This window comes from Rhagoletis zephyria, unplaced genomic scaffold, assembly GCF_001687245.7.
Source record: "Rhagoletis zephyria isolate East Lansing unplaced genomic scaffold, Rhagoletis_zephyria_1.1 Rzeph_scaffold_01371, whole genome shotgun sequence".
Classification (NCBI taxonomy): Eukaryota; Metazoa; Arthropoda; class Insecta; order Diptera; family Tephritidae; genus Rhagoletis; species Rhagoletis zephyria.
This window is the reverse complement of record NW_016158455.1, coordinates 63,081-72,560: the sequence shown is the minus strand read 5'-3', so window position 1 is coordinate 72,560 and position 9,480 is coordinate 63,081. Positions and strand designations below refer to the sequence as shown.

Sequence of the window (9,480 nt, the reverse complement as noted above, 5' to 3'; positions counted from 1 at the left end):
GCGCAGCCTGTGAAAGAATTGCAAAACTCGTTAAATTAATTTGTATTTTTGAATTACATATGTAGTAGCTACTTACAAGAAGTTTAATTATAAAAGAAAGTGGTAGATCGTCCTTGGCGTTTGCACCAGTCTGCCAATAAATCACATACTTAATAATTTTCTTAAATTGAATATTTAACAAACTACTTATAAAATATTGTGATTGAAGAAAAATTGTCAACAAAACTAAATTTTTTTCTTGTGCTGACAAATTACTACAAGCCTCTTTCTATTATATTTTTTTTTTTGTTTTATCGTTTACGAGCTTTTCTCTAACTGTTTGGCGATACGAGAATCCCTCGTAAAACATAATGTTCGTAAAATGTACGTTTTCTTGCTGGCTGGGCAGTTTAGAAAAAAAATTGAGTATGTATGCAATTTTATAGAAAATTTTTTCTAAAAAGGGTAATTAAGATGTGAAATATAGAGTAAGCAAAAAAATATAAATGTGTATTGCAAAAAAAATATAAGTGCTGCAATATTCGTAACCGCGCCTGAATACTAGCTACAAATAAAGTTAAGCAAGCTGAACATTTTAATCTGCAAATACTTTACGAATAAAAGTACGGTGACCATAAATATGAATTAAAAATGCGGGACAATTTTTTAAAAATATGGGTACCTATACATACGTATTATAAAAATATCGAAAAAGTATTTCTAAAATCTTAATCCATTTTAAACTTTGAACAAAAATCAAATTTTCTTTCTTAGTATTGATGTTTTTTAAAGGAATATTTATAAAATTATAATAAAATATATTATAATTACTCTAGCTTACACGAAAAGTGAACCTCTTTGAAAGATAATTTTGTAGGTAAACTTTGTGCCTTTCAGCTCGAAAACAACACCAAATTTTTCAAAAGAGTATTTTTGGGATTTTTTCGCAGTTACCCGTCAAAAATCGATGTAAACGACCCACAGTTACAATAATATATAATTTGTGCAGATTGCGCTCCACAACATTTACATTTCTCTTCCAAATTTTATTATTTTAGGCTCAAAAGTTACAGTAATGATAAATCTTTTATATTGAGTTTCAAAAATAATGAAAAAATAATCAAGTAAAACTGTGCAGTTGATTGAAAATCTCACTTCGACTTTCGACTTTGATCGCTTGTAGCACTAATAATTTTCACTGAAATCGGCACATACATATATGTCGGCAGCTATATATTTTTGGAAAAGGCACATCCATACTTTTCGAATTGTAAGTCGCTCACGTTTATTGGGAGATTTTTTCACGAGATATTGAAGAAAAGCTCCGAAGATTACAAAAAAACACGTTTTTTGAAAAGCAGGGATGGAAAATTATCATTATTTTTATACTCACATATATCTGTTCATACGTTCTACTGTAATTGAGAATGATTTTTATATTTCGAGATTAACAAATAAAAATTAAAGATAATAATTAATATTTGAGTTTTATTTTTTCGCTCAAAAGTAATGATTATTTATGATTTTTTTTCGATCAAAAATAATGATTATTTTATGATTTTTATTATTTCGCTCAAAGATAATAATTATTATTGAGTTTAATTTTTTCACTTGAGCGAAAAATAAAGCTCAACAATAATCATTATTATTAAGCGAAAGNTTTTTTTTTTGTTGTTCTTAAGTACACATATGAAACTTTTGCTGTTGTTATTGCCACAAAACGTTTTACTTTGCTGCAGTTTCACGGTACACCCCCGTTCCTCTTACTTTAGTGCAGGATCAATGTTGCGAATTTGTTTGATTAAAATCTTTCAAAAATACTCATCCATTCACTCATTCACATACCTTCATATCTACTATGCATGTGTACATATGTATGTACAAACATAGATACATACATTCAAATACTTTCGAGTCGTACGTGGAATTTTGTTATAGGCATTTCCCTACAAAGAATTTAATTCAAATCCTTTTACTTAATGCTGCTTATTTTATTTCGTGATCACACGATTGCCAGCGGAGTGCAGAGGAATGGAATGCTCCTTTTTGTAATTTCACCGCTGTCAAACACACTCTAATCTGGCAATTTTCAGTGTCCATTGTTCGGGCTTCTCTTTTGGCACAACTTTAGTGCAATGTGCAATGTGCAATGTGTTTATCTTGTTATATTTGTACTTATGTACATTTGGGTGTAAGTAGTATGTGTATGGGTTTTTATGCGCTGCGTGCATTAGACATACATATGTATGTATGTATGTTGTTAGTTTGTATGGATGTGACAAAGCATCGTATACTCTTTATGCAATCCTTTAATTATCCTTTAACTGTAGCGTTTTCGCTGGCAGTTCGCCTGCATGGGACACTTGCATTGCTCTAATCACAAAATCTGCAAATATTAACTATGAGTTCTGCTTTTCTGCAGTGGATGAGGAGCATGCATGTGTATGTGGGAATGTAGATATGGGTGTAAGTGTGGGTGTTATACATACATACATATTGCATTTGTAGTTTGATGCAGATAAGGCATACTTTTTAGCGGTTAACGGTGTAACGGACTTGAAGTAGTCTGGAAATCGTGTTTATAATGATTTGCGCAGTAACCTGATTTAAAACGAATTATTTAAGAAATCTTTAAGATTTTTAAAGCAAAATATAAGAGAGAGTTTCAGATCTTTCGTATACGCCCCGCCATACAAATTCTAGCTACATTAAGGCTGTCAGACGTCTTAGTTTTTTAGGATTTGTCCTGAATTTAGCCAAATTGTCCTGGTGTCCTGGTCAACACCTAATTTGACCTGGGTTTTTAATGAAGGTCAATACCACGGATGCCAACTCTCTTAAGGCTAATTTACCCAAAATTCCTGAAAAAATCCCCCTATTTTCAACAATTATTTTTACTATTTTCTATAAACTGAAGCGGTACACAGCTGAGAGGACATACATGCATACTAGAGATGCTGTTTTTAAATCGACAAAATGGAAGATCAATTAATCGGGCCCCTCCGATTCAATTACTTGTCGATTTTTTAGCTCCGATTCGATCCGTGAATTGATTCATTAAATTCGAGAATCGTTGTTAGATTTGTCCTCAGTTGATGCATATTGAACTACGGTTTGCCCCAAAAAATCTATAAAATTATAAAAGAAATTTGAATTTGCGGCTGGTGCAAAACCAGTAAATTGAGAGAGAAAATACTAAGAAATTCAATGACCTACCTATGTTTCTCCTGCGACTACAGGACTCCTCAGAGAAGCCTCTTAAAAATAAGTCCATATAAAATCATGGCGAATACTACTTACATTAAAAGCCCCAATAATTGGAATTNTGATTAAATGCTGATTTAAATTATTTTACTCATAATGATAACCGTCCCTGAAAAAAAATCAATCCATTGTCCGTGGCCGCACAAAACTTAGAACGCATTGAGCCTCACTCTCATGTGGATATCAATCAGTTATCGACACTGCTTATATTTTGATAGGTACATTTCAAAATATCGAATAAAATGCGTGACAAATGCAGGACAGTTGGAACAAATCAGTACATTTTCAAGATTTTCCGTTTTGAAAAGTATGCAGGACAGACCTTTGAATAACAGTACGATCCTGCAAAAAACAGGACGGATGGTCACCGTAAATAAAAGAGACTGATGCTTTGTATTTTAACATTTCGTAAATCAGGGTTAATGATTGAGCGCCATTTCTTGTTCATGAATACTTACGTTTTGTGTTTTTTTGAAAATTACCTACATATGTAAGTACTTTCGCGTATGCAGTTTTATAGACCATTCAATTTTAATATAAAAACTGTGAGTGTGATGTGGCTCAAAGTTCGCGTTGATTTTTGAGAACTTTTTTCGTTGGAGGTGTTGCACTCTTTCTTTCATATAAAGCATATTCAAATTTGTTGTACATACAATTATAAAGAACATACAAAAAAAAAAAAATATTAAAAATCAACTTCAATTCCGTGACTCTTTAAACTTGTGCTTTAATCTACTATACTATAGGCCATTAACTATAAAACAGCATACGCGAAAGTTTTCTAAAACCTTTGACAACAAAGTTTTAAATTTTAATGAAAATTTTTTTGTAGATAGTTTACAACTTTAATGTTTATGGGTTTTGTTTTTGAACTTACTATGCTTTTATAAAAAAAATAAATACAATTACATAAAAGGTTATTCAATTGTTAAGACTTATTAATATGTCGCGCTGCTATTTTCGTGAACATATGAGTACGTACATATGTATATATATAAAATATATATATATTACGTTTTGTTGTGTAAAGTTATATCAGAGAATATTAATGTAATGAAATTGGTGATATTCCATGGATTTGTTTTTCAGACAAACAATTTTACGTTCCAAAAATTTCGCACCTTATCTATCTTCTATCTCCTCTGGTAATATAAATAACACTTTTGTAAAAATTTAAATATAAAATAAACAAAGAGAAATAAATGATCAAAACTTAAGAAAAAGTAGTGTCCCTAATGATGTCGCCACCTTTGTATGAATATAAAGGCTCTCAAACTGTTCACAGTGCCTCTACACAAATTTAACAATCAATGTTGGCTGTAAGCAGTTCCGACATGCGCCTAAATTCATGCCACCGAACCGAATTAAGTTTTTATGCTTACTGGGCATTTATAAAGGGAACATAAATTAGGATGAAATATAGGGGGATCAATTATGACTAACAAAAACCCCAAATATACTATACTGATGCAAATTTTCTAAACATGCAAAAATAGGAAGCCAACAATTTACATACAAATACATATGTATCTACACAAATAATTCTTTGGCTTTTTCAATTCACTCACCTTATAACTTTCACCAAATTAGATGAAGATTGCACAGCTACACTTCAATTTAATTTAAAAACAAAATACACTTGTTCGGACCGGCCCGAGCCACTCGCGCACCCCATCGAAACTACATAAATCGCCACGAAAACTAAAATAAACACCGCTCGCGCATATATTTATCTACTTTGTTAATTAAAACACTTAGTTTTCCCAATTTTATAGAAAACTAACACTTTTCACTATATTAAACGCAAACTTTAGCATTTTCAGGAATTTTAACTCGCACTCGACGGAAGCAATCGCGGCACTGTTGAAATGGCGTCGGAAATTCAGTGAAGCGCAGGGGTGTATTTACACTGTGTAAATAAATATGTGGCTAATAAGGTGTTCACAGTGTTGGTGTAGATTGACTAGATTAAACATTAGGATTTGCCAAGCGGTAATATATTTTAACAAAATTTTGATGATATAATTGCGCTCACAACTAAAAAAAAAATGCAGAAATACAAACACAACTTCTATATACAATTTTGTTGGTGTGAATGAAAATATATCGAAACTGGAACGGACCACGGTCAAGCGACAAGTAATGCTTGTAAAAATTTGAATTTTAAAATGATAAAAGCTTATTTTAAAAATCTTGCACAATAGTTTAAAAATCAATAAAAATGTTTAGAGTTTAATAATTGGTGACGAATACAGAATTTAGTGAAGAGATATGCCGATCCGATGGCAATATGTTAGTTGTGTGTTATAAAAGCTCTCATTGAGAAATTAAAAATACACTGGCCTATAGTCATAGTCGTAAGCTAAAACTCATTTTTGTTAAAATATAGTTTTAAGTTTAGATTTTTTTTCGACAGCTTAGCTTCATGCGAAAACAAATTAAGAAATTTGAAATCGGTGGTCCTTCTATCTGAAATTTACCTTATAAATAAACTCTGTTCGTAAACTTTTTGAAGTGAAATTTTTTAATCGAGTCCGCAGATGTTTGCGTTAAATAAATAACACGATGTCAGCAGATTTGCAGCATTCGTTCCATTTTCATAAACGAAATGTCAAATTAGAGGGCCTGACCTGTAAATGTGCAAAAGGATTTCAGTTTTTCAAATAATCGAGTCCGCAGATGTCTGCGTTAAACATTTTGCACAATGCCATCAGTAGCTCGTTTCTGTAACTATTCTCTACCGATTATTTCTCTACTGGTAGAGAATATACATCATTCTCTACTACTCATTAGAAGTAGAGGACAAGGCAGCGTTTTGATCCACGTACTTAAAAATTGATACGTGTTTGTGCAAATTTTCGGAAGATATTTTACTTTTTTCGCTCATTTCGCGAGATACTTAAATTTTTCGCGTAGTACGAATTTTGATACATGACAAAGAGAAAATATGTATGTATGTATGCATGTATGCAGTGGCAGCTTTAAAAGTTTGATCGAAAATATTGAAACGTTTTGGGGTCAAATAAGCTTTAAAAAAATATATATATATTGATATTTTATATATTTTCAGTTTATTATATTCGAATTTATTTTATATTTGAACAATTCTACATAACTTTTCCAGTGTTTTATATCCTGGTTATGTCACTCATGCTTTTTAATCTAAAAGCATCATAACCCTAGTAAACAGCTGTTTGTGTAACGTGACATTGCCGGACTTGCATTTTACGATTTCATTAAATGATGCCGAAGGTGTGAAACCAAATAGCATTTTTTTTAAGTTTTTTCTAACTTGATACTTTGATACTTAAATAAAAAATGTGTGATACATTTGATCCATTTTTTGTTTCTTCTACGATGCACTTTTTCATGACGTCGCGGCAACACTGGCTACAGATCTGCATCGCTCGAATTGTACAGGAGAGAGTAAAGCCTGTCTTATTTCAAACCAGTTCTCTCTTTGTTTCATGATTATTTCTAGCTTTCATATCTAAATATTAATATTTTGGTATGAATGGATAACGCTTGATGTCTGGAGCTTCCGATGAGCAAATCTCATTTTTGGCAAAAATATCAGTTGCGACGACCCAAAAAAGGCTGTGTGTGCTTTTAACCAAACCCAGCTACCGACATTATTTCGACTTGCTGAATTCGAATCTGAGGTCCGTTCGACATGCACTCCTCCAAAATTTCGAGTAATTTGCGAAAAACCAAAAAAAAGGCAAAAAGTTCGCGGGTAGAAGTATCTCTGCCTCACTTTTTTTTTTGGTGTGCCTTTGTTATTATTAAAAATTAACGAAGAAATCGCTCCTATATTTTTTTGTAGCACAAATATTTGTATATATTTGTTTAAAATAAAAATTATTGAAATCGGGTTGCTTGTTTTTTAGCTTTGTTTATTTCTACGAATTTGAAATGTTATCGTCTTTTTAACCAACTTAAAAAAAAATGGGGAGGTTATCAATTCGTCGGAATATCTTTTATGTATGTTACCGCATGAATTTTGGACCATGGGAACCGTTTTCGAAAATTATTTTTTATCGGAAAGTTGGTTTTTTAAGGGTGGTTCGATGCCAATTTAGTTTAATCCCGATCATGGGAGCATTACCGAACTAACGGTAATCATAAATTTTAATATGAGCATATAAATCATTCTTAATCCAAATCCTATGAATCTTTTTTATTTTTATTTTTTTTTATTTTTGTTTTTGTTTGGCCTAAAAGATACTTGTATAAAATACGTGTATCTAAAACAACTTCTTTACTTCTCTAATTGCAGGAGTCTCGTGGCAAGAGACCCCTTAAAATTTGGGATAGTTGGCGAAATGTGCGCAAAGGCGTAGTTGTTGGAACATTCGAGGAGCTATTAGTTAGAGGTAATTAACTATTCGTACTGTAACATTAATGCCTAATTAACTTTTCAATCTATGCGTGTAAATAGGAAAGGATAAATTAGGGGTTCCTGCCTCAGAACCGGTGCGTGTTGTTCTGGAGTGCGATGGAACCCAAATCGAAGATGGCGAATATTTTCGTACATTGGCAAACAACACGGTGCTACTATTGTTAAGGCAGGGCGAACGTTGGTACCCAACAGGTGTTGATGTTATAAAGGCTGGTATGTTAATTTAGAAATCTAAAACTCGAATGCTACTTTAGTTCAGTTAGACATTATTATAAATTAAATTTTTGTTCACCCACTTATTTTGCAGCGATATCAGCTATACCTAAGATCGTCTGTGAGACGATTCACGCGCTCGAATTACACGATGAGACGCCATCTTGGAAGATTATGGATAATAAGGGTCGTGTTACGGTGGTCCTGCATTGGGATCAGCGTCAGGGAGGTGGAGGAGGAGGAGGCGGCGGCGGCGGAGGAGGTGGTGGCGGTGGTGGATGTGCCGGCGGCGTTGGTGGCATGGGACCAAGTGGTAGCGGCGCCAGCGGCAATAACGGACTCATGTCATCGGACAAGTACTCACCATCGAAGAAAGGACTGTCGGCGCAAAGTTCGCTGGACACCAAATCGGTGTCGTCACAATCGTCACAGCAACGCTATGCCAGCCCACAAATAACCGTTATCAGCGATGAAGGTCCAGCGAGCATATACCATCCGGGCGGTGTGGTGCTGCCACCCGGTGTGGTAATACCAGGCACCAGTAGGCGCCTATCCAAGCAGGGCGGCTCATTTGATAGCGCCGTCGGTGCGGTGCACGTGCATACACCCGAATGCGCGCACCATGCGCACACGCCCAGTCGGGCGGGCAGTCCCAGCACCACGGAATGCGATTTTCATTGTTGTGCGCTGCACGAGGAGGGGCGCAAAATAGCCGTGCACAAAAGTGTGGCCACGTCGCCCATACAAGACGGCACCACGAGTCCCCAGCCGCAGCAACAGCAGCAACAACAAGCGACGCTATCAATGTCATCGGTTGTGGATCCTATGATGGGCGGCAGCATGCAGCGACGCTCATCGGGCGTCAAGGGCCATGTACGCTTTCTGGATATTGCGCCGGAGCGTGATAGCTCCGAGAGTGAAACGGAGAATACCGTCATGGAGGACGATAAGACGACGACTGAGAAATTCCTGCTGCTCATCGATCAGCTGTCTGTCGATCAGAAACGACATCTCAGCATCAAAGACATCGGCATCATATTGGAGCGACTCAATTCGAAGATACTCGACGTAGAGCGGCTGGATCGAGAATCGGAATCGGACGATTGCTACAATTGGACGATAAAGGCGACAATACGAGGTGATGCGCTGCGTGAGCTGGGCGTCATCTATAATGGAAACTATTACGCCATATCCGAGCATCCCGGCTACAAGGAGGAAGTCGAAGAGAACGGCGAAGAGGTGGAGGAAGAAGACGAAGAGGATAGAATATAGAAATGCAATTAATTAAATTACAAAAGAAAAATGAAAAAAACATAAAACACACAAATAATTAAATTAAAAAACATTAAGCATTAAAACAGAAAACACACATACACCCACAAATAAACTCATACATACATATATAAAATAATAGTACTAACAACCTATGAAAAAGAAATACAAAAATAATAATAAGGAATGGGCGGAAATTAATAACCAAATTATGTGGAATAAAGTGGCTAAAAATAAATACAAAACGAAATAGAATGGGAAAAATAAGCAAAATGAGTACGTTTAAGTAAGGAATAGTGAAATAATTTTAGTAAATTGAAGTAAATTAATTGAAAAAAAAAAACTAAAAC

General features: G+C 34.5%; 1 protein-coding gene across 1 annotated transcript in view; it reads left to right on the top strand.

Moving 5' to 3' along the window:
- Drep2 (DNA fragmentation factor-related protein 2) overlaps positions 1 to 9,198 on the top strand; it is a 58,625-nt gene extending 49,427 nt beyond the window's left edge. Inside the window, exons 2-4 of the mRNA XM_017617245.1 lie at positions 7,523 to 7,619; positions 7,685 to 7,858; positions 7,953 to 9,198. Of these exons, the coding sequence (XP_017472734.1) occupies positions 7,523 to 7,619; positions 7,685 to 7,858; positions 7,953 to 9,130 (1,449 nt within the window). The 3' untranslated portion in view covers positions 9,131 to 9,198. The remainder of the gene's footprint in view (positions 1 to 7,522; positions 7,620 to 7,684; positions 7,859 to 7,952) is intronic.
- The last annotated feature ends 282 nt before the right edge of the window (positions 9,199 to 9,480 follow it).